The sequence below is a fragment of the Helobdella robusta genome (genome assembly GCF_000326865.2).
Source record: "Helobdella robusta unplaced genomic scaffold HELROscaffold_8, whole genome shotgun sequence".
In the NCBI taxonomy this organism is placed as follows: Eukaryota; Metazoa; Annelida; class Clitellata; order Rhynchobdellida; family Glossiphoniidae; genus Helobdella; species Helobdella robusta.
Window position 1 is genome coordinate 5341546 of NW_008705459.1, and position 26880 is coordinate 5368425.

A 26880-nucleotide genomic window follows, 5' to 3' on the forward strand; every position below is an offset into this window, starting at 1 on the left:
ATTGGAGATGGACCAGGAAAGGCAGCAGGAGAGGCATGGCTTAGAATGAGTTTAGAAAATGTAAAAGAATGCCCTTGTAAGCAAATTTGAAAGCTGTATACGATAAAAGCACTTGCATAATATATGATTAAAGAGAGCATACAAATTTGCCAAAATTTAAAAAATTAGCTTAACAGGAAAGTTGCAAGTATAAAGATTGAGATTAAATTAATAAGTCTTGAAAAAAGGAACATTAAGAGGCGAGTTAAAAAAGTTGAAAGTTGCATCAACCTGCTAACAAATCATCAATAGCCATAGTCACTTACAGTTCGCCTTCCATATGAAATAGTTTGCTAGGCTAGCCAACAATCATCAACAACCATCCATCATACTCTTCAAGAAGCGAAATTAACATTTATTATTGAGCTGGCTTTCAGCATCATTACTATCAACGGAACATCCAAGTCTGCCGAAATTATGCAAAGGAGGAGGTAAAAAAAAAACAAGAGGATAAAAAGGCTTTAATCTGGTTGAAAGTCTGCAAAAAACCAAAGACAAGTTGAATTTGGATAAAAATTTTATGCTACATGGAATGATTTGGTAAAAAATGACTTTTCTGGCAGTAGTGAAAGCATCTTGATTGCAACGTTGACCTAGTAACATAAATTTTTGCCCAGTGTCCCATAAAATAACATAATGATGGTAAACATGCAATTAAAACTGGGCAGAAGTGAGTGTGCCCAATGAACACAGTTGAATATAAAGTATCTAATAATTTCTCTTGCAATAAAAATAGATAGCAGTGCTTGACTAATTTTGTCAAATGTAGTGGAATAAAAATAAAAACCAGTTTTTCGTTGGTCAGGATTAGTGCATTCTCTAGCAAAATGGTCGCCTCCACATTTAAAACATCCACCTGAAAAAATTGTGTATGACAAAATGAATCGAAAATGACAGCTAGCTCAGCCAACATGCGAGCCTAAACTGGCTCCCACCAATTTATTTGGCCCGCAATTAAATAATACTGGATACCTTTAAACAATGGTGACGAATATGCAATTTGGAATTTGCATAATTAACATAATGGTTAAAGCACTTGGTAGACAACTTTTTGCTTAAGGTAGTTGAATAATTAAAATAATAACCAGCTTTTCGTTGATCAGGATTGGTGCATTCTCTAGCAAAATGGTCGCCTCCACATTTAAAACATCCACCTGGAAAAATTAAATGATTGACGAAATGCATTGAAAATAGCAGCTAGCTCAGCCAACATGCGAGCCTAAACTGGCTCCCACCAATTTATTTGGCCCGCAATTAAATAATACTGGATACCTTTAAACAATGGCGACGAATATGCAATTTGGAATTTGCATAATTAACATAATGGTTAAAGCACTTGGTAGACAACTTTTTGCTTAAGGTAGTTGAATAATTAAAATAATAACCAGCTTTTCGTTGATCAGGATTGGTGCATTCTCTAGCAAAATGGTCGCCTCCACATTTAAAACATCCACCTGGAAAAATTAAATGATTGACGAAATGCATTGAAAATAGCAGCTAACTCACAAAAGTGCAGGCCTAATCTGACTTTTGCAACGACAACAAAAACTGCTTTAATGTAAAATGACTTCAGAATAGTTTATTCAACATCATGACTAGTCACATAAGAACAATCACAAATTAAAATATATAAATAAATATAAATTCATAAATTACAAAAAATTAATAACAACAACAAACTTACGTCCACTCTCATGGTTGCCAAATTTTGAGCCATCCTCACCTCTTTTTCCAAAAGATCTTTTCCCACCAAATCCACCACTCCTTCCACCATCCTCATTGTTATAATCCCCTTCATTATTCTTATCACCAAAACCACCACCATTATTAGTTCTTCTACCAAATCTACTGCTACTTTCTTCACCGTCACCTCTCCTGTTAGAAAAGCTTCCATTGCTTCTCCCTCCAAACCCACCTCTATTATCATCATCATTATCAAAATTTTTCTTACCAAATCTAAACCCTCCGTTATCGCTATTATTGTTATTATTACTTTGTCTATTGAAACCACCATCATCACCGTTATTTCTCTTACCAAAACCACCACCATCACCGTTATTTTTCTTACCAAAACCACCATCATCGCCGTTATTTCTCTTACCGAAACCTCCATCATCACCGTTATTTCTCTTACCGAAACCAACACGTCCACCACTGGAACCATCATCATTGTTGTTATTTCTCCTACAAAATCCACCATTACTTCTTCCACCAAACCCACCACCACCACTACTACCATCATCATTATCATTATTTCGTTTACCAAAACCACCATTTTTTCCACCAAATCCGCCATTGCTGCCACTATCGTCATTGTTTCTTCTACCAAAACCACCATTACTTCTTCCACCGAATCCACCACTACCTCCGTCACCACTATCACCATTATTATTCCTTCCACCAAATCTACCATTACTCCCACCGCTAAATTTATTAGCATCATCATCATTATTATAATTGTTCCTCCTACCAAAACCGCCATTACTCTTCCCACCACTACCAGCACTGTCATTATCATCAATCGTTCTGCCAAAACCATTACCTTTTCTGTTAAAGCCCCTACCACCACCACTACCACCATCATCATTATTATTATTTCTTCCACCAAACCCACTTTCACTACTATCACCATTTTTCTGACCAAAAACACCATTCCTATTTTTCCCTCCAAACCCGCCAAAATTATTATTTCTAGTTCCAAAACCATTATCATTTTTTCTAGCAAATCCAGAACCACCGTCATCTCCCAGTTCAACCTCATCACAGTCATCATCATTCCTTCCAAATCCTCTCCGGTCAGCATTATTTCCAAATCCATTGTTAGTACCAAACGAAGATTGAGCATCAAAAGTGTCAATTGGTACACTTGATGTGAGATCTGGAAAAAGTTAAAAAATTTAATGGAAGCTTTTGATCATACTAATTCTATCCAACTGGAACTCAATCTTATTTTGAGCAATTTTTGTCAAAAACACTAGATTAAAAATGTATAAATAATTTTCAAGTAATTTTTGAAATCTGAAATTCTAAGCGACAACAAAATTTTAAATACTCATTGACGTCTGTTTTATGGGTATGTATCTAAGCCATTACACCATTGCACAACCCTGTGAATGCAGCACAAGTGCAAGCTATTTCAAATGTCTACGATAACATTGGAGAAAGGTTCATACTGAAATTATCAAGCACAAAAATCTAGCAGCATGACAGTCAGTATTGTTTTTTCTTTATTCATCTCTATCAGGCCAGAATTTTCTTTCATATTTTCTTTAATATTTTGCAAAGGAAAAGTTGGCATCACCATAAAAGAATGGTTTCATATGTTGCAAAAATAAAAGGTTTTATTTTGCGGGAGATGAAAATTTTTTTCTTATAAAAACATTTATAGAAATATTTAACATTTACATTTCTGCATAGAAACCACGGAAAAAGATGAGGAAAATAACAAACAGCAACAACAACCAATACGTGGTATAAGTAAATAGGCATGAATAAATGCATCGCATAAAATACATGTGACAAGCAGGTGGTATTTCTTTGTATATGAACAACTGCCAGGCATCTTAACCAGGGCTGTGACAAGACAGTATATGTTAAAAACAAGGCAAAACAAAGACATTGAGAGCTCAAGATGAGTCCGAGACAAGATCTTCAAAAAATATGTCTCGAGATATTTGAGGACAGTTTGAAACAAAAGTGAGACCAAGATCGAGACATCAAAATTTGAAAAAATCAATGAGAATTTGTAAAGAAATAAGATGAGTTTGATTTTTATTACCTAAGTTTGATTATATATTTATTTAATTATTTATGTAATTGCATATGTTTGTGTGTATCTATTTGTTTATAAGCATGTACACATTATACATATGTTTACCAGTTCATGAATGTATATTATATGCATTTGAAGTGTGAAGAATTATGATTGTTTTTTGTTTAACTTGTACCATCCGATTGACGTGGCTACCTTGATTATGCCATAATTACATTAAAACACCATTAGCAGACATTAAGAGCAAGTACTATAAATGAGAAAATACGCCTACATGTGGTGCATGCACGTTATTAATACATACAAATGTTCTAAAATATATATATTTAACGTATGCTAAAGAAGAATTTATCAAAAATGATTTTAAAAAATTGTATGTAAACAAAATAATTTCAAGACGTATCAAGACAGTAAAAAAAAATGAGACCAAGACTGTCAGTTTTAAAACGAGACAAGATAAAGTCAAGTCTAGAATGTTGAGATCTCTAGACAAGATCAAGACAGTATAGAGCTCGTCTCAAGACAAGATCAAGACAGTATAGAGCTCGTCTCAAGACGAGATGTTCTCGAGACGCCACAGTCCTGATCTTAACCATTATACCACTGTACTATCCCCTATTTGAAATCTTGATATTTTTGGTTTCATTCCTCTCTATTTGAGCTTTTTCATTATCATTTCAATTTTTCATAAACATTTAATGCTGTTCTTAATCAGTGGTCCATTTTATTGAATTTTTTAAATATATAGAGCTTTTTTGTAGCATTCAATATTTAATGAATATGCATAACCGATTGCATTGTACACTTAATTATAGGCAGAGACATCACTTTGAGTCAGATAACTTAAATATAGTTTTCATAATAAAAAATCAATAAATTAATTCTACTTTTAAAATTTATATTTTAACAAGAAACATTTTAAAAAAGCTTCATAAAAACAAAAATATTCAATAAAGCTTACTGTTTATTGTAGCTTCAAATTGTGGAACCTTGAAAAAAGAAGATATAAACAATAAATATAACAGTGTTAAAACAAAGCCATATCCATATTTTTATACAAAAACTTAAATTAGCCAGTAAATACTAATTGCAAGCTCTGTTAACAGATCACTCAAAAAAGAAATTTGATCAAAAATTTTTATACTATATTTTTAAAAAGACAGATTCATATTTTCATGCTAGACAGGGAAATAAACTTTTATCTATCTTCAACATTGGTAAACATGAAAATGTACTTTTATGAATTTTTTGTCATTGGTAGGCATGTAAATACCTTTTTTTATGCAAAACAAGTACTAAGATTAATGTACTAAAAGTATTCAAAAAATTACACTCACCTAAGTTCACTTTTCATTTCATTTACATTTTTACTTAATACTTATCTCACTATTAATTGCATGGTAGGCAGAAGGGTATACTTTTACTAAAAATCTCTTGCATTATTTAACAAAGAAAACTATTAGCTTTTAATCATAAAAACTTTAAAAATGAAAAAGCACCCACAAAAATTGGTTGATTGAAAAGTCAATCAAATCATTTTCCAAACATTCATACTCTTTTGCTGATTAATTTATTTTTTATCATCAATATTGCAGTGCTACCAGAACATTTACTTACTTCACCTTTGTTTTGTACTATTATAAAATTATAACATAAATAATTAACAATAAGATAAAAACAACTATTTTTTCATGACTTGAGATAATAATGCTACAATAATTTGGTATTATTTTAATCAGCAAATATTGCTTTATAAGAAAAAATAATTTATATAAAAAAAATTTTTTCAAATGCATGTGACATACTAGACTAGACTATCATAAAATAAAATTATTGTCTTTAGTAGTTTAGCCGCTATTGGCCATTCAATATTCGGATATTGGTATTGCTCCATTACCACTATTTTTTTCTTACTTTACCACTGAAGAGGTTTGTTTCCAATTGAAAAGTTTTTCGTATAAAAAAAGATTTTAAACTCCACTAACTTAATAAACAGTTGACATTTTAAAATGATGTTCATGCATTCACATAATAAGCTTACAAATAGTTCTCAACCCACATATAAAATAAATATTAAATAATTTCAAAAACCTGTGCATCAGATTCAAAATCGTCCCATGATTCTTCCTCCATGTTCGTGTATGTAATGTAATGGTAATCTAATGACTAACAAATTGCTAATCCTAATCCAAATGTTTCTTGGAATTTTATTTCACTAGATTCTTTTAATTTGTGGCGCCAAACGGCCTTTAAATAAGCTGTGTTTAATAAAAAAAATGTCCGCTGATGTTATCGAGAGTTAATTGCAAGCATTAATTCAAAATCAAGCATTTCACATTAAAATAAAACAACGTGTAACCTTAAAATACAGGGAAATGAAGTATTGTCACACCGATCGCGACGGAGGAAATTAAAAATTAATCGAATAAAATAAAGATCTTTTGGTACCAAAAAGGAAAGACATTAAAAATTAATCGATTAAAAAAAATATTTTTTGGTACCTAAAAGGGCCAGGTCAGATCTTTAAATATATGTATACACATAAAAACCAAACTATATATATATATATATTAATATAAATATATTTTTATACATATATATAATAAAATATTAAATAGTAGTAGTTGTTGTAGTAATGCTGCTCTGGAGGTTATCCAGAGAGTATGCTCTCAGGCATGCTAGCACAGCTGATTCGTTGATTGATTGTTGTTCATCCAACAATCAATGCCTGCTTTAAATTTGTTTATTGATTGTGCCTCGACAAGTTCATTTGGTAATGAGTTCCAAGTATTTGCGACTCTATTGAATAAGTAATTCACTCTGCCTCTATGTCTTGTTAACTCTTTAAAATATTTCTAACTGTGACCTCGCGTTTTGGTTTTGACTATACTAAAACGTTCAAATTAGGCATGATTTTAAAACAACTGAATCAAATCTCCTCTTTTTTTATTATTTATATAAAAATAGCAAATTATTTATATTAAATAGCAGTGGCCTGCCTCAGTGGCCACCAAATCTACCGAAATCCTGCGTCGTGCTGGTTTAGATGATATAAACGAAATGGAAACAGTGCCATAACTTCTCTTGCAGATGTTGAAGTACCTGGCTCACGTCCCAAAGGCCGTCCAAAGAAGTCCTGGTCGCAAACAATCGAGCAAGACATGAAAGCTCTAAATTTAAATGAAATGGATACAACTGATCGTCTAATTTGGCGCAAAAAGTTTATGGCAAAGAAAACAACGTCCTACCTCGGGAAACCGGGTCTCTGGACGCAAAACGAAGATTGATTGATTATATAAAAAATATTAAACAGATTAAAAAAATATTTTTTTGTATTCTTTATAATGCAAATCTATCAAACGTTTTTTTACATTTTATTCTATACTTGTAATTAAACTTTCGTGTCAAAAAGACTGTACTACCCAAACCACACGACACACATACACATTACGTACGCTGCAAGCGCAAGCCCCGCGTAATACGGTATCAATCAATTAACATGTAAAGCGCTATTTCCGCGATGTTCAACAGCGCACCTCAGTGAATTTTACTAACACTCTCTGAACATCGCAAGCGATGGAGAAGTAGTTAAAGAAGTATGATGGTCACTGAGTTTCGGACAGTATTCGAACACTGCCCTCGCGTAATAGCAGCGCGAGAAGTTGCGCACATATCGAAAGAGCTAACTCGGCGACCAAAGATATTTATAGTATATATATATATATATATTTAAATATAAATTTAAATATATAAATTTTTTATATTATTAATTTATTTATATATTTTTGAAGAGTTTTTCAAGGCAGTGGGGGTGGTATTTGGTTGGCGAGTTAGCTCAATCGGTAGAAGTGCAATGTCTCGTGCAGTTACGCGATGGCCTGGTTCGAACACTATCGGTCCGAAACTCAATGACTATCATACGCCGTGCTCGTATGATGCGGTGCTTGCGTGTGCATATGCAACGTGTGTGGACGTCGTGTCCTGTGGATAGTACAGTCTTTGTGGCACGAAAGTTTAAATACAGATATATGTAAGCGGTTCTGCGCGCGTCAGAGCTACATAATAAAGAACAAAAAATATTTAAATAACTTTTTTTTAGAAAAGTTATTTTAGTGGATGATAATGTTGTTAAGAAAAAATCTTATTATTATTAGTTTAAAGCGTCCTAGGCATAGTTTCAGCGGTGCTTGGATGTCCCGTCGTCTCTGAAAAAACTTCAAATAAAAAATGTTTAAATCGCTTTTTTGAAGAGTTTGATGGGTGGTTGCCTACGAATGCTGGTCGGTAAACCATTCCATATAGAAGGAAACCTCTATGTAAAGCTTCTGTTGAATATTAGTGATTTTTCGATAAGTTGATGCGGCTGAACGGTTAATGACAAACAAAGATGACTATTGGATGAACGAAGATATGTGAGTTGATGAAGATAAAAAGTATGTATGTAGTGTTATGTAAGTGGAGAGAGCTTTTACAAATATTGCGTTGGCAAATGTGACGTAGATTGAAAAAGAGAAGAAAAGATGAATGAGTCAGCTATGAATATCTTCAGATTACACACTGGTGACAGATGTAAAATTTTGATAGCTGGAATCTCACTGCAGTAAAGGCTAGAGAACTCAATGTAATTAGTCGGACAAGAGAAACTTAGCTACTGACGAATAGTTGTATTCCGTGATTTACTTGTCGATTAGTTATTGTGCTGTATTCTAATGATTTTATCGATTGAATAAACGAGTGAATGATCACAGCAATAAACAAAAGTGATTGCCAGCACTGTTTTCTTTCCGATAAAGTTTATCTGAAATAAGTCTGTTCAGGATTTCTCCGATTCCGACACACTGGTATCAACATTCCAATCATTTTATTTTTGACACCTTTTTGCTCCAAACCTTTAAAAAATCCCAAAAACCTTAAGCAACCTCACTCGTTCATGAACTCAATTGTTCAGTCAAATAATTTCTGAAAGTCATGATTAAGAAATATTGGCCAAACTCATACCACCCATACGGCTAAAACGAACGTATGTCGAGCTGAAATTTCCGATTGAAATCTAGCATTAAAAAATCATAATCAAACTTTCACGAATAAACGAGTACGATTCCCAGGACTTATGGAAAAAATTGGCAGTAAAAAAAATTAATTAGGAAACGATAAAACTAATAGTATCTATAAACAATCATCGATGAAAATATATGACATAACAAGTGTTTCATTCAAAATAATTAATGTCTAAACCATTATGTGCAGCCGAGTGAACAATGCTGTTTAAATTACATTGAACCTTAGGATATTCGTTAGCTCTGTTTAAATTCAAACCATTGTTGTGTAATGATACTAGTTTAATTTGTGACTCGCTGCTGTTCAGCAGATATAGTTCACTACTGTTCATATTATTATTATTCGATAAAAGTGAAGGCATTTTTGTAATTTTTTCTTCACTTGATAAAGAAATGCGCCTTTTCTGTCGTTTCTTTCTTCCATTTAATGACTCGTCAGACAAATGGCTATCTCCATTTTCAACAACTTGATCATCTACTTTCTTGACTCTCTGCTTTTCGTTTCGCCACCAAATTCTTAATCTTTTCAGAGAAATCTTTAAAAAAAGTACAGAGTTATTAAAAAAGATTATTGGTTAACAATTAAACTGCTGACAAAGCTATAAAATTAATTAATCAATTGATAGTAAATCTGATACAAAAAACACAATCTACAAATTTATTACAAAATTGAATGGCCCTTGTGCAACCGCTTCGTAAAGTATTTGGCCTGTCTGCGGTCAACGATGTCTTCCAATAGTCTCTATACAGCCAGCAACGCTTCAATGGTCTGCCTGCAGCCAGCAAAGCTTCGCTTGCAAGAAGCAGCACTGATCAGATGCACCAGGCATACAGGATTGTATTTTGGACGGAAACGATATTTGGACCAGACCACCTTCCAATAACAACGACGTGAGACAGTTCTACCGTCAGGGCTAACTCGTCAACAATCTATTGTGGTTATTTTCTTCTCCTTCGTTTGATTCCATCAATATGTTTTTTTCTCATGCTTATCGCACATTTGCATTGAAATCTCCCATTATTGCAGTGATAAAAAGTGCTATTTGAACACTCCAATATTAAATAACAAAATGTTACATGTATATTCGTGAATAAAACTAATATCCGTAGACAAAATAACAAAAACGTATTGGAAAGTTTATATAAAGAAAATATTCAGAAATTATTATTATTGAGAAATTATTACTAATAAGAAATAAACAATACAAAACATTATAAACTACAAATATGATGTTTACTTTAGGTCTCTCTTGTCTAATAGGGGATACATTGAGTTCATGAAGATAATTCTTCAACTCCTCGGAAGTTGGGTTGGGACAGAATTTGTACCAGCTTCTCATGAGAGGAAGTTCATCAACAGGGTGGAATGTCATGCGTGTATTCAGTTGGTTACTTATATTTGTTCCTATCGCAGGAACAGCTGAAAAAACAACAAGTGTACCTTTAATATCAAGTTTAACATCATAAGTTTTGAAATGATAGTTTTGAATCATGTAGAAAAAATTAACTTAAAATGTAAGTTGACGACCTAAACTAGTGTAGAAATATTAGAGCATTATAGATAGGCTTGTCTAAAAAAGAGTGTTAGAAAATCATTTCCACGCAGGAAAAATGTTGCAGTACATACAGACCGATAACAAATTGAGAATGTATCAAGTCAAGTTAAGTTTAAAAGTTCATGAAAGTTCATGATAATCTTTTATTTGGCAACGTTCAAATATTTTTTTGTCACTGAGTTTTTTGCCACCAATAAATGCCTATTATACACAGTAAACTGAGTTCATTTTTTGCTCATAAGACAAAGAAAAAGAATTTTATAAACAGAAATAATTCATATTCATCAAAAAATTGTGGCTGACCGAACATTTGAATGACAGTTTGGACTTTTATTTTGAAACCAATGTTTGTTGCATTTGAGCTGAATGAATGCTTCGTTGTATGCTTCGTTTAGCTAAGCATTCTTATTTTCATTTCTCACTTTTCCTATGACCATCTGTTAATTCGAAATCGCATATATTTTTTATTTCTGATTGTCTGAGTTTGAGTTGACTTTGGTCCTTCTTTGCAGGGCCAAGGTTGATGCTGCTTGAGTGGTGTTTGCCTTAAAAGGTAATCGATGGCAATGATGAATAGGAATGGAGAGCTCCTGTTACGTCAGTTTTTTGATTGTTTGCCATTCTTAAATACTCTGTTAGTCGAAAATCATGGAAATTACAAATTACAGAATAATTTCTGTAGGAACGCTGTTGTGTCATAGAATTGCGAACATCATCTTTTTTTTATAAAGAACAGATGAATTTAAAAATAGAATAAAAAGTTTAAAGAAGCACACATTTTCTGAAAAAACGCCAATATTTGATGTATATTTTATTCTGTAAAAAACAAACCCTGTCTGACGGAGAGAATGGTAGAACATGCAACGCATATAAAAACAAAAACAAGCAAGAAAGAAAAATTATATATGCATCTATATTACACACCAGCACAACAGGAGTATCCAAGCGCATTTTTTTACGCACACACAAACACCGTATAACAAACGCATGGCGTATGTTAATTATTGAGATTCAGCGAGAACCAGACTATGACGCAAGCACAATGCGAGACATGGCACTTCTGCCTATTGAGCTAACTCTTCGACCATGGAAAAAGTATTATGTGACATTTTTATGGATAAGCTGTAAAATTATAAACAATTTTTAATTTGGCTTACTTTAATGTGACAATTTGGTTACCTTAATTCAACAATATAACATAAAAAAAAAACAAAAAAATAGGTTTCTCCAAAACAAGTGGGGCTCACCAAATTCCTGTCAACAAGTCAATCAATAAACTATGACACAAGCAGTTAATTTAAAAACAAAACTGAACCAACAGAAATAGGAGCATGTATTTTCTTGCCGAAATTTCTTATACCAGTTTCCAAACTCCTTGCACTTTTCAGCACACACTTTTGCAGTATATTTTGAATTTACGATGTTTGAAATCATCGACTAAAAAAATGAATAATATTAATTTACATTTAATGACGATTAAAATGAGGGACCAGTTAAATTTAAAATAATTTGATTATAATGAGTGCTGTTTTTGGTATTAATTTTTGATGAATACAGAAAAAAATTCTTACAATGAAAAATTGCATTTTTATGCATTTATATTCAAGCACAATTGTAGCTTTGTGACGGTGTCAAGTTCTACAATTTTTAAAACGAGTGTGGACTAAACAATCTTGAGGCAAATGAATTAAATAAACACAAAATCAGTTTTTCAAATGTCAGCAATTGTCATACAATAGTTATTAGCATTATTATAACCATAATTAATATAGTCTCTCATATTTATTAGCATTTCCAAGGTCTCCAAGTTTTGGAAAGCATGTTAGAATGAAAATTAACAGATTGAATAAAACTAAAATATTGCTAACGTTAAAATGCGCTAACATTTGGCGGGGTTGCAATTAAAATTAAAGTGTTCAAATAAAATGTGCTTGATTGACGTGCAGTGCATACACGAGCCAGCGCCATCCATATCGAAGTTGGCTGAAACATCGTTAGTAACAAAACAACATTTTGATAATCACTTTAATCTAGTTATCACTGATATAAAAAATAGTGTAGGAAGCAAGCCGCAGAGTGCAGAATGCATGAAAACACAGAAATTCTAGAAAAAAAATATTCAAAAGAATATAGAAAAACAGTAAAAACGATGTATTAATGCATAAAATATCAAGTATGAACATGTGAGACTTTCATATCAAAATTCAATAATCTGCGAAGTCAATCAAACCTGCGGCATGGGACACATCTTAGCAAGAGTGATCTGGTTGTATTGCTTTAACAACTTAATGATTGCACATCGTACAGTCTGATCATCCCATTCAATTTTGTCAATATCTATGCTGAAAAAAAGTCATCATATGTGAATACAAAAAAAAATATATGAAGGCATATTGTTATTGAAATAAAGAATTAAAAATTCAAATGGCTATCATTTTCTCTATAACAGCTTTCTTTTCCAACATTTCATTCAATTGTTCTTCGCTTTTAGCCATCAGATGTAACTTCTTTAGATAGGCCACTCACGATCTTTCAATAATAATAAAGGTTAAAGAGGTCTAAGTCTGTTAAACTCTTCCAAAGTCTAGAAGAATGAGCACAACACTCAAACTGCGTAAACGAACAGGGGCTAAACGACGCATCACACATTTAATAGGCGGGGATCCTTTTGTCATATTCGAACACGGTCAATGAGTAACAGGACCAAGCAACTTTAACCACTAGGCCACCAAGCCGCCATAATCACAAAAGCGATAGATTTAACAGGGAATCATTGCATAGTATCATTCTCCATAGGCATGTTATGATGATAACTGCTAGAGCTCGTTAACAAAATATAGTTCAATAAAGTTTAAAATAGATCTAATGTAGAAATAACGTTATGAAATTATTAAAATTTAAAATAGCGAGATACTAATGGTAATAATAGCGAGATAGTAATGGTAATCATAGAATTAGGTTAACACCTAGGGACGTTGTTTTAACTGTCAGATAGGCAGCAGTTTGGAAATGAAACGTCAGATCAAAACCAATTATGGTAATAATTCATCTAATTGGAATGTGCCTGAAACTGAAAAATAAATTGTAAAAAATTCAGACCATTTCAAACACAGCCGGAAATAATTCAGAAGTCGATTTATTAATAAATTAAGTTGAATAGAAAATGTGGTCATTACAGAACACACAGACAAATATTATTTAGAAAAATGCAGGGCTCAATTTAAACAATTTGTATAGCTCATTTTTTTTATACAATTGTAATAAGCACAGTTTAAAAAGAAGCTAAAAAAGATTTCGTCTTAATAACTAACCTCTGACATGATTAACAAGTCTATCAAACTTAAATAATAACAAAATAAACGGATAAAGCAAAGCAAGAGATTGGCTTTAAAGTTTTGTTGTAGTTGCATTGTTATTGTAACGTAAATATACCAACCAAGTTATTGCAAAATTGTTATTGTAACATAATTACTGCAACATTTCTTTTGTAACACAGTTATTGCAAAACTATTATTGAAACACTGTTAACGAGACATAATCATTGCAACATAGTTATTTCAAAAGAATAAGAAAATTCAAGTTTCAAATTAAAATGTTGGCTGGCTGAAGAGCAATGCAAACCCACTCATTACTGCAAAAAAGTTATTGTAAACAAGTACAAACTCTCTCACGTTTCATTTCTCACATTTTCCCTTCTTTCTTTCGCTCATTTATTTCTCTCAACATCTAAAATAGACTTAAATATTATTATACGCTGTGCAGTAAAACAAACCTTTACCAAAACTAAACAAATTAATTATATATATAAAAGAAGTGTTGCCTACAGCAATTTCATTTTATTTGGAAAAAATCAAAATTATTCATTAGAACAAACCAACAAGTGCTCAACATTACATTCAATATTGCATTTCCAACTGAACAGTATAAATTATAAACCTTTTTAAACGAATCTTTAAAGTGCAGAATAGGGAGATATGACCGAGCATTTTCTCTAATGTCATCTTGTCGTCACTAGTCAATGATTCTATATCCAGCTCATTCCAGTTTTTGACTTGGAGCTTTCCTAATAAAGAATTTTAAAAATTTACTTCTTTCCAGGCGATTTCTCAAATTAATAAAGAAAACTTAAAACAAGTGGAAATACAAAAATATATTGAAATCTCAAAAAATACAAAAACAATGTAAATGCTCATTAAATTCTATCGATGTAATCGTGTAACCCAAATTTTAAGATTTCTAGTTTTAGCATGGCATTTCCGTTTAGACGACATTTTCCCCGAGATCGGGGGTTGCCGTTTGGCTACCTATGATGAAACCGAAAAACCCCTCGACGCCATTCATTGTCACTTCTGTCATCATAAGTAATTTATTTGGATAATTTTTACGCAGGACGCCCTTCCTTACGCAACCACAGTTATAAGCGGTGGGCCTAGCCTTTGATGATTCAACATCACTCACAAGGCAGTGAGGGTCAGTTTAATGTCATAACCAGGACTCTGTAAGATTTCTAGTTTTAGCCTAAAAACAAAATGAAAACACTTGAAGATTTTTTCGTTGATGAAAACACTATAAAAAAAAAAGAAATCCGACTGCAAAGCAAACACAAACCTTAAAATAAAACTTGCGTTAATTACAACGGGAATCATCTTGCACCACCACCACCAACAATTGTGGGTTGAAATCTCCTACTAGAGTTCTAAATTAAAATCCAACCCAGATAACTGGAAAAAACTTCATCTGTCAGTCTAATAAACTTTTCTTCTTACTGTCATTTCTGCTTTCAAGTTCGGAGAATTAAAATTCGCTGAAGCATTTACTCAACCTCTTAAAATTTTAATATAGAAAAATTTTTAAATAGGATTTTTAATGTTCTACTCGTCTGCTCTTGCTAATTTTCAAAGATTCAAACTTTTTCAGCTTGTGAATTTTGAAGAAATCTCCAACAAATCTGATCTATTTCAAGTCGAAATCCAAATAATTCTACCACTTTTTGTGATTACATTTTCGGTTAGCTCAGTCTTCTTAGGTAATTACAGACATTTCCAGACAGAATTTCTTATACATCCTGTCATCCACAACAATTTTTCTAATACCTTCCTCAACCTCCAGACCTTTTCAGCACAATCAAAAATTTTATACAATTATTCTTATTTACTCTTAGTTTTGTTTCATGAATTTTCAAAAGAATAGATTTAATCAAATTTGAAAGTTTACATCAATAAGGAAAGAAACTGAATAAATTAATTGTAATAAACTGCAAATAACACATTTCAAAACCAACAGGCAGCCAATCAATGAACTTGATCAACATTGAATGATGTAACAATAGCATAAAACAGAAACAAAATAACAATTTTGTTATCCAGGCATCAACTCTATTAAATATTTAATTTATTAATCAGAAACTTGAATATAAAAACTGGCATATCACTTCAATACCACAGAAAAATGACTATTCCAAATAACAATATACCAACCCTTAGCATCGTGTACGTCCGATATTGAAAACCCTAATTTAAGAAGTGAACTTTTAACCACATCAAAAAATAGTAGTGATCCAGGCAAAGAAAGGACTGAGTCATTGATAACATTAACAACATGGTCAGGTTCCACATCATGATACGTTCGTTCTATGCACTCCTGTTCAACCACACATCTCAACGAAACTGATCCTTTTAAAATTATTTTAACAAAATTAAAAAAATAGTAAAAATTTTTTTAAGTTTGAGCAGACAAGAATAAATCTGTTTGATCAAACATAAACTTAAAGTATAAGCTATTTCTGTTTAACAAATGTTTCTCAATAGAACAACCCACTTAAAAAATAGAGATACTCTTAAATAATAAGATTAAGAATAATTTTTACAATTCAACAGCACAAAATCTTTTCATTACTTCCCAGATCAACTTTTCTGCAAATGAAAACGAATCAAATTTCTCCATGCTTTATTTTAGCTATATACATTTATTTATATCTGGTTAAAAAAAACCTTTTGTGGCTACTGTAATAAGCACATCAGCATTTGACTTCGAATTTGAATAACTTTCAGCAAGATTCATGTAAACTTTATTCTTGATGGATTTGTTTGAAAGGATGTCTTTTTTTGCTGTTGTCTAGCAGTTGAAATATTTAAAAATAATAATAATTATAATAAAACTGGTTTTAAATGAGACCGCAACAAATTCTTAATTCTAATGCTTAACAAAACTAGCATTAAAATTCAAACTGCTCAATTTGATCAATGTTTTTCCAAAATTATTTGTTGTACAAAAATTATAATAAAAGTAACTTGACTGGTAGTGCTAACAATGTTTGAATTAATTCAAAAAATATGTGTAAGTTTTGAAACCAAACCAACATAAAAAATAATTCCACTTGTGATGGTGATAACAAATCATTAGTAAATAAAATATAATTAAATTAGATAATAAACCACTAATTAGTGAATAAAATATAGATCAAATAGATCACAAAATATAGAAATAGATGATATTAGACAAATTTATATTAGACAACCTCATTTTTATTGGCAGGACTTGATGCATAATTTTGCATATTTGCAGCAATCCAAGCTTCTGCAAATGTTTCCATTGCAGCATGAAAGTCCATTTAAAATGTGAATTAGCTGATTTCCAGAACCAAGACTACAGTATTCATTGTTAATCAGTAATGAAAATATTATTCTGTTGTTAAACTAAGCTATTTGTCAAGAATGAATTGCTACGACAGATTTTTGTAATGTTATTTGGTTTTAACACACACAAACAACAAATACACCATTTAAATCAATTGAAACCAACAACAGATAAAATCATCTTTAAAAATAATTTAACGTGATAAAAACTTTGTGAAAGTGGGTTGTTAACTTTCTTGGCATTCCACTCTCATTTCAATCCATATTTTCTTAGATGGAATTTATAAATAATTCACATTCTATTGTCGCTACCGTTAATTTATTTTCTAGTTGTACAAAAAATGGAGCAATTTGAAAGAAGGTTATCCTTGGAATATGTTTAAATCATTCATTCACCATGCTTCTAACGTTTTAGAAATCTGGTTGATGGATGAAGAGCTGTAATGAACATAATGCATAAAGTTATAAACCTTGAAAGTAATTAATAAATGTGGAGCAATAAAATAAAATAAAACTTCAATAAAAAATCGTGATTCCTCAGATGATTGGTGTAACATTACAAAAATTAAATTTATGAAATTAATACGTGCAGAAGACAAAAAATTTAATATGAGAAGTAAAAAATGTGTAGCAAGACACATTATAAGTTATAAAGAAATGCAATTATGGCTATTTAGGAAATGATAAAAACCACTCAAGTGAAATATTACTTTTTATTCATGTGACATCAACATTCAGAAATCAATAAAAGTCAGCCAATCAAAAAATAAGATAGGAATAGTAAAAGAAATTTCCATTTCTTAAATTAATTTCTACCATAGAAAAGTCGTCGGCGAATGCCTCAACAAATCACTATGAAGCATCTTCCTGGCTCTTCGATGTGGTACACTCTTCAAAGAATATCAGGCTTTGAAAGAGCCAAAATATTCTTGGATAAATTTGTTGACTGGGAAATTAGATTGACACTCACAGCTAATGCTTTCCAATAAGAAATGAAGCTATTAACATCAACTGACTTTTGAATTACTATGGTTACAATACGACTTGCCAGCAAGTTAACAGTTACATTTAACCAACTTTTTGACTGAATGGTGATCATTTTAAAATATTTAAATTTATCAGCACTCACTGGATAATCGTTATATAAATTAAATCAAACACGTGCAAAGTTTGAAATTTTATTTCTAACGATATTATTTCAGATTTAAATATAATAGAGAATAAATTTTAAATGATTTTTCTCTTATATGAATGAAAATATGGTAATTATTGTAATTTATTTCAGGTTTAAATATAATTGAGATTATATTTTAAATGATTTTTTCTTATATGAATGAAAATACGATAACAACGTTTATTTTTAATGCTGTGAAACTCTAGAAAGTTGAATAAAATCTGAAAATCCAACTTTAATTTATTAATAAAAATACATACTCTAGAACAGCTTTCAAATTAAGTTTAATTATCAAAATATGCACAAATTAAAGATAATGTACGCTGTTACCTATAAATAAGATAAGAAGAAACATTGCCCTAGAATTCATTTTTTCATCTTTTTATATTCAATTTACTTTACAATTTACATGTTACTAAAGCCCGTACAACATCTAATCTATCTATCATGTCCTGATGCTGACCACCTACTACTACTACTACCAACTAAATGACCACCTTCCACATTTTCATAACTTTTTATCTGACAAATTTTTAGAAGTGAATCCACAAGCCCACCTCACCACACATACAGCTCAATACAACTTTCTATTGTCAGGCCAAATTCAACAACACACTGTACCACAACCCAAAAATCCTAGGTATCACATTTGGTATCACATTTGATTGAATGCCTAATTTCAATACCCACCTCTAAGCTGACTTAAAGAAATTCTCACCATGCAAAAGATGTTTTAAAAAAATGTAAAAACTTAATAAAACAAAACAGCATAATTTTACATTCCGAACTACAACGTCTGTTTACATTCACTATCTCTAATAGAGAGTAAAATAAGCTCCTCCTACTGAAATTCGAAAATGCACTGAGATTAAAATAGCTGCATGCGCTTTTGCCTTTTATATGTTTTTATTATAATATTATTATTATGTTTTATTTTATTATAATTTGTACGTATATTACACGTTATCTGTACGTATATTATAATTTGCACGTATAATTTAGTAAAAATAATGTGTATAATGTATATATGTGTAAAGTTGATGTGTGTATATGTGTCAGGGTTAGGGGCAGGGTTAAGTTAGGTTGTCGTGAAAAAGTAATATTGAAAATTAATTGAAAATAGAAGAAATGATAAAATGAAGTATAATAAAATTGTTCGTTCTATATGTTTCGTGTTGTTACAATGATGGAGATGTCGTGTCGGATGCAGATGATATTACTCAACGATGTCGGCATACCTTTTAATGTAACCTTATTAAAACAACCACGAGAACAACTACGAGAACTATTTCAATAAATTGATTTTAATAAATTTTAATATATATATATATATTGTTATTTTAATCAATATATTACAATGTTAACATATTTAAATACGATATAAACGTTTTTAAAATTCTTCCATTTTTATCTCAATCAACTATCTGCATATTAGTGGGAGACACTTTTGTAACTCTCTATTAGAGATAGTGATGTAAACAATCATAAATGTAAACAAATTTTAACATTGTAGTTCGGAATGTAAACTTATGCCAACAAAACTAATTTAATTTTTAAGACTTTTAACTTTTAAGCTTTCAGTCTATCTAATAAGTCTAAACTTTATTAAATTTAGAAAATTAATTTTGAGAATAGCTTCAATTTACCAAATTGTGACTTGGCTTTGAGCTATTAGTTGTATCGTGGGAGGAGCTTGTCCTTTTAAAATTTAAATTTTTAAAAGTACAAAAAAAAACTTTAGAAAAACCCAGGAATGGCCTTCGGTTTTGCCAACTGGCCTCTTTAAAGATTATTAAGTTATCGTCAAATGTTGCAAAATAAATGAGTGACATTTGTGATTAAAGCTACTTACATGTAACTTTCTTGTAAACAATAAAAACTTCGCGACACCGCATCCACTTTTCACAGAAACTTTCACAAAAACATTACCTTCATAACTAAATAGATAAAAACAACTAAATATGGAAAGATAAAATACCATGAAGAATTTCACGAATATATATATTCCATATATAAAACTATATTCCATATATATGATTTACGTAATTTTTTTATTAAAAACCTTATTGCACATAAAACAAATGTAAAACATTATTGCAGGAAAAAAATTTGGTTTTGAAAGTTTGCCGAAAATATGGTTCGAGCGCTAGGCGAGCTAACACATACGACCATATATAAAGAATATATATTATTATATATATATTCTATAAATATGCATATGACGAGAGTTCCATCTTAGTATAAAGTGCTACATTTCGATTTCGCTTGAAAATCTAAAAACCCAGCTGTGAATTAAATACGGAAATCTCCGCAATATCCATTAAATGCTTGTACGATTCTGAACCGTAAATACAGGTAGCTATAGGGGACGGACAAAAACTGCTTCGTTGTAGGCAAACCACTGCTCGGTGAGTAACTACTCAAGCTCGTTACCTACTATATACCATGGACATCTATATAATACTATATAGAAGCCCACGCAACATATATCTACACATTACAGCGTAAACATAATTCGGTCTAACGTCCAAATCGTCTGAATTTTGTGTAAAATAATATTTTATTCATTATTATTTGTTCATTTATTAAAAGATATATACATTGTGATCTCTCACTCTTGCGTATATAAACATTTTGCCCACATACATCTAAACATCACACATCGTAATGCTCATAAATGAATGACGTCGTCAGCTAGAAGGACTCTGTTGGAAGTTTATGGAATAAGAGCCTGTCGTAGGATCTTGCTGCATTTTGAAATTATCTGTTGATAGGCCAAATGGTTTCAATACCATGTTTCCCAGTTCTTTCAACTTGCCTTTAAATAAATTAAACATAAATGTTCCTTAATTTTGCAAGCAAAAAATATGAATACCTATTTTATAATAAAATAGGCATTTTGTAATCAAACTCCACAACTTGAAAGAAATTAACACGCACAATTATATATATATATATATATATATATATATATATATATATATATATATATATATATATATATATCACTACACACTGAAACAGTATAGGATTAAAAGTTATACCAATGAAATAAAAACAATTAAAAGAAAAAAAAAATAAAAATCTTATATACTTCTTCAAAGTGCAAAGGAATCTACAACACATAAACAGCGTATATAAAAGGGGGCTAAGCGATACATCACACACAAAGCATGTTATAGGCAGAGATAATTTTGTCGTGTTCGAACTCGGTCACTGCACACACTGTAAAACTGGACCATGCACCATTGACCATTAGGCCATCACGCTGCCCTATAATAAATTCAAGGTGAAAAATAAAATAAACTAACCTATCATTTCGTTTTTCATTTTTTCATTTCTTTCATTTATTATGCTTGGGAGTCGCTAAAACGAATATTTATTAAGAATAAAATAAACTTTGATAATAAATATGGTTTAGCTTAAACGTTTGGCAATCATTTACAGGTACCTAAAAACTTTTTAAAACAGAAGAAATTCAATTAAAAAACAGCAAAAACAAATTGAAACTATCACTAACCAAACAAGCAGATCTTGCATCGTGTTGCGACGCATCCTGCTTTAAAACCTATTTTACAAGAATATCAAATTCATTAGCGTTGAATAATTTTTTGTTTAAAAAAACTGTTATAATTTATTTTGATGCGGAAAAAAATTTTCTTTTATGTTGCATCTCAAATATTTTTAAACCGATTAAGTTGTCATAATGATTACAAAATATTTCAAACACTTAAATTTGAAAGAAACATTTGTAAATGTTAAATAAATATTTTTGAACTGAACAATCAGATTTAAATTTGTGCAACAAATTTATGATATAATTAGACATCAAATTTTTTCAAATAAGAAAAAAGCAATGAAGCGAAAGCATAAAATTTAAAACTGACCTCTTGATAGTCTTCCAGTGCTTCATCAAACTTTTCTAATTTTTCATATAGTTCAGCTCTTCTCAATCTGCAAAACATTATTTCATTACAACGGTAAGGACAAATGGAGATATATAACTTACTCAGAAAACAATCAGGAAATCAAGTTAATTAAGTTAAGTTATGTTATAAAAACCGTGCATTAAAATTCATATTGAATGAATGCAGTCAAAAATTGTTCAACGAATTTTCTAAGATCTAAAAATCATTTATAGAACTGATGTTGTCCACCTTGGTTTGCATGATATTTATAAAACATATATGTAAGTAAACTACAAAAAATATTTTAAACATAAGAAATATCAGAAAGCAGTGTAGAATATCACCTTGCTCTGACATACGTTGGTTTCAAATCCACTGCCTTCTTGCTATCTTTTAGAGCCTTTTCATTTTCTGACTAACCAAATGTGATTAAAATTTTTCAATAGCATTGTTTTCCAAACTTACTAATATAAATTTTTTCAATTCAATTAATTTTCCAAAAATAATTTTAAAATTTATTTATACCAGAAACTTTTTTACAAACAATTTTACCTAGTAAATTGTTTATAACAAATTAAGTCCAAAAAAAAGTTTCATGCATTTAGCATTACAGAGATTATATGAAATTTTCAAAATTTTTGATCTGACTCAAAAGAAGCTTTAATTTTTTTTAAATTCAATTTTCTCATAATTTTTTAAATTTCATTTTCATCTAGGTAATTAGAAAAACATAAGATAAACTAAGGACAATAAACCTCTAGCAGCTGACCTGATGAACTCATAAGAAAAATAACAATGGCATTTAATAAGGATTATCATTGACATCTGACGTAAAAAATACTCTAAAAATCTGTATTTCTATTCACAATATGCATTCCCATCAGAAGCCAACAGTATTGTTCTTTAATGCATTTTTTCGACCATACCTGGTTTTTACCAGTCCAGAGCAGCAAGTCTTGATGGAAAATGGCAATGATTAAGAAATGAGCAACAAACAGGTTGTACAGACAACAATGACATTAGTGGGGAAATAAAAAATGGATAAAATAGGACAAAAGACAGAGGTAATCTGGAATCCCAAAAGCATGAACAGAAGGGAAGATTTTAAAAAAAACGAAAGTTGAAGAAAACAGAAATATGGAAGAAAATAAAATGTAAAAACCAACACTAAAAAATAGTAAAAAAAACCAATGTTAACAATACAAACTAGACTAGAGTTTCAAACTTTTCTGAGGCCAGCATACGAAAGAGCAACAGTATAAAAGGTTTTTGAAAAATCTAGCATCATATGCAGTAGAAAAGATTCAGTCAAGTGAGAAAACTGAAATATTATAAAACACCCCAAAAATTTTTAATTTTTAATTCATGATGTACCAAAACAAAATGTCACAGCTTTAATTTCCAGAAGTATCATTAATTTACAAAAATTTACAATTTAAAACAAATTTTATTAAAGTCACTGATAACTGACTTGAACATTGTGTAGTCAGATTAATTGTTAATAAAAGTCATGTGTTAAATGGGTGTAATAACAATTATTTGATATAACAATAACTTGCATCCATGCATTTTTATGATGTTATCAAATAATTGGATGTTAAGTTAAATTGTTAAAATAATTATTAATCAGCAAATTGTGATCATAAATGCAAGATGCAAATAAAGAATACCAGTTTAATGAAGGCAGCTGCTCTGTTGGAATAAATAATTGCTCTGTCGTCAGTGAGGCAGTGTAAGCAAATCTTTAGAGCTTCTGTATACAAATCCACAGCCCTCCAGTAGTTTCCCATTTTATACTCTTCATTGCCCTCATTTTTCAATTTTAATGTTTTGTACCGAAATTCCTAGAGAAGAAATTAATTTAAAAAAAAAGTGAAAGTAAATTCTGTTAAAAAACAAAATACAGATAAACTATAAAAATATACTCATACAATCATACAATTATACTCATACAGTTAATTATTTTATGTTTTGTTATTATAACAATCAACAACAACAACAACAACACACGTTTAGACGGCATTTTCCCCGAGATCGGGGGTTGCCGCTACCTATGATGAAACCGAAATACCCCTCGACGCCATCCACATCTGTCACTCGCCTCAGTATCACGCAACCCCGCTTTCACCCTGTCCTTCTCCACCTGCTCTCTCCATCCCAATCGCGGACGACCCCTTCCTACCACTCCTTCAACCTCGAACTCCAACGCTCGCCTAATCCCGACCCTTTCATCCCTTCTCAACACATGTCCATACCACCGCAATTTCGATCTCCTTATCAATGTCACAATGTCCTCATTCAGTTATTATAACAATCATTAATATATATACATGTTTCAATGAATGTTAGAATTGTCATGAAATTTCACAAAACACTCAAGCCAGCCCATTAACCATGCAAAAACCCAGTATATTAATATATATATATAATTCTTTACAAAAATAAGATTATGTTTGTGACTTATTTTAAAACTTCTCGATATGCTATAAATAAAAATTTTTCGCTTGGTTCTCCGAAAGAAACAAAATGAAGCTTCATAATAGCCTTTTTTTGTTGTGAATTTTGAGACAAAAAAAACTGACGTCTGTTGATCACATTATGTTTAATAAGGTTAAATTATTCCATATCAGATTAAAAACTTTAATTTCTCAAAAATTAAAAAAAACCGGCCAACAGTTTTCAAAAAGTGTTGAACTGCAATTTTTATAAATTAGTATAACCTTAACCATTTTCAAACAATAGGGGCAGTAAAGGAATTGTTAAATAAATAAATTTAACCAGCTACGTGATAAAAAGTTTGTTTCAAGATATTGACGGAGAGAAAATCACTATCATAACTATTATAAATTATTAACAACTAATATAACTTTTTAAGGTGGTGAGTTATGTGAAAGTAATATATTGTAAATATGGCCCTTCAAAACCTCTTATTGTTCTTGATGTGTTGCTCAAAAGAAAAAGTTGACTGCCTACCCTTTCCTTATATTACAACTTAAGTTCAACCTAGCAATAGAGTTTCATAGCATTTTAATATTGACTCTGTCATGTTTTTTTCATACCTACAATATCCAATTTAATATCAATTTTACCAGATTATTTTTTTGAATAACATTTAATAGTAATATTAATTAAATGTTATTCTATGTCTATTTGAAGGGCCAAACATAGGAAGTATGTGAAAAATGTGAAGGCGATACCTAGTATGGTTGTGATGGATGTGACATCAAAAGAAATGGGGAGGAGGAAGAAGGATAAGTTTGTGGCAAAGAGAAAGACATGGAAGTTGCAGGATGTAGAGGTGAAGAAGGCATTTGAAGTGAAGGTGGCTGAAAATTAGGAGAGTGGTAAGGATGGAGATGTTTGGGAGAGATACAGGGACTGTGTGTTGGCTACGGCAGATAAAGTATGTGGATGGACGAAAGGAAAGTGTAGGCATGGTGAGACGTGGTGGTGGGATGAAGATATAAGAAGGGTTTTGGAGGTCAAGAAGGAGAGGTTTAGGGTATGGAGAAGGGACATGACGGAGGAAGCGGAGTCTGAGTATAGGAAGGCTAAGAAGGTTGCAAAACAGGCAGTAGCAACTGCAATGACAAAAGCATCAGATAGGTTAATGAAGGAAATGGAATTTGATATGAGTTCGAGGAAAATGTTCAAAGTAGCAAAGCAGTCAATGAGGGATAGGAAAGATGTTATAGGGAATGGATCTGTTTGGGATGGATCTGGCAAGTTGTGCATAGATGAGGAAGAAAAATCTCAGGTGTGGAAAGCTCATATGGAAAGGTTGATGAATGAAGAGAATGAGTGGGATGGAGATGTGGAATCCGCGGTAACGATGGAGGAAGTAGAGAAAGCAGTTAGAGAAATGAAACTAGGTAAGGCGACAGGGGTTTCGGAAGTGGCGGCAGAACATATAAAAGCGAGTGGGGTGATAGGAATTGAAGTTATGATGAGAATTGCTAACAGTATGTTGGATGATGAAGGTATACCTGAGGATTGGCGACACAGTGTGTTGGTGCCGTTGTATAAGGGCAAAGGAGATGTGAGAGATTGTGGGTCATATAGGGGTGTGAAATTGCTAGAGCATGGAATGAAGGTAGTGGAGAGGGTGCTTGAGAGGAGGTTGAGAAATATGGTGACAGTTAATGAAATGCAGTGTGGATTTATGCCTGGTAGGGGAACGGTGGATGCGTTGTTCATGGTGAGAATGTTGCAGGAGAATTATAGAAAGAAGAAACGAAGATTGTACATGTGTTTTGTGGATCTAGAAAAGGCTTTTGATCGAGTACCGAGGAAGGTCAATGAACGGGCGTTGAGGAAGAAAGGAGTGAATGAGAGACTTGTTAAAGCTGTGATGCAGCTGTATGAAGGGGCAGACAAAGGTGAGGGTTGGAAGGGGGATGTCGGACGCTTTTAGTGTTAAGGTAGGAGTGCATCAAGGATCAGTGTTATCACCATTTCTGTTTGCAATTGTGATGGATGTTGTGTGTGGAAACATAATGGAGGGGTTGTTATTTGAGATTTTGTAATGCAGATGATTTAGTCTTGATGGCTGATAGCATGGAAGAGGTGCAGTTAAAAGTTGACAAATGGAAAAGTGTTATTGAAAAGAAAGGGTTAAAAGTTAATATTGGTAAGACGAAGGTAATGGTGAGTGGGGAAGATGGGGAGCGAGTGATAAGTAAAATAGACCCCTGTGGGGTATGTGACAGGAGAGTGAAGGCTAACTTGGTATTGTGTAT

At 31.5% G+C, this 26880-nt stretch overlaps 2 protein-coding genes across 2 annotated transcripts; both read right to left on the reverse strand.

The window, feature by feature from the left end:
* Positions 1–557: 557 nt before the first annotated feature.
* On the reverse strand, positions 558–3359 carry HELRODRAFT_165861 (hypothetical protein; the record flags this gene model as incomplete). The annotated part of the gene is made up of 6 exons (XM_009032339.1): positions 558–632; positions 827–895; positions 1125–1193; positions 1312–1493; positions 1724–2917; positions 3341–3359. 6 exons carry the CDS (start codon positions 3357–3359, stop codon positions 558–560), a joined length of 1608 nt encoding a protein of 535 aa, XP_009030587.1.
* A 5380-nt stretch (positions 3360–8739) lies between these two features.
* HELRODRAFT_165862 (hypothetical protein) lies at positions 8740–17034 on the reverse strand (the record flags this gene model as incomplete). The annotated part of the gene is made up of 10 exons (XM_009032340.1): positions 8740–8820; positions 9093–9404; positions 10107–10288; positions 10847–10969; positions 11744–11861; positions 12655–12766; positions 14361–14487; positions 15902–16096; positions 16415–16538; positions 16942–17034. 10 exons carry the CDS (start codon positions 17032–17034, stop codon positions 8740–8742), a joined length of 1467 nt encoding a protein of 488 aa, XP_009030588.1.
* Positions 17035–26880: the final 9846 nt, after the last annotated feature.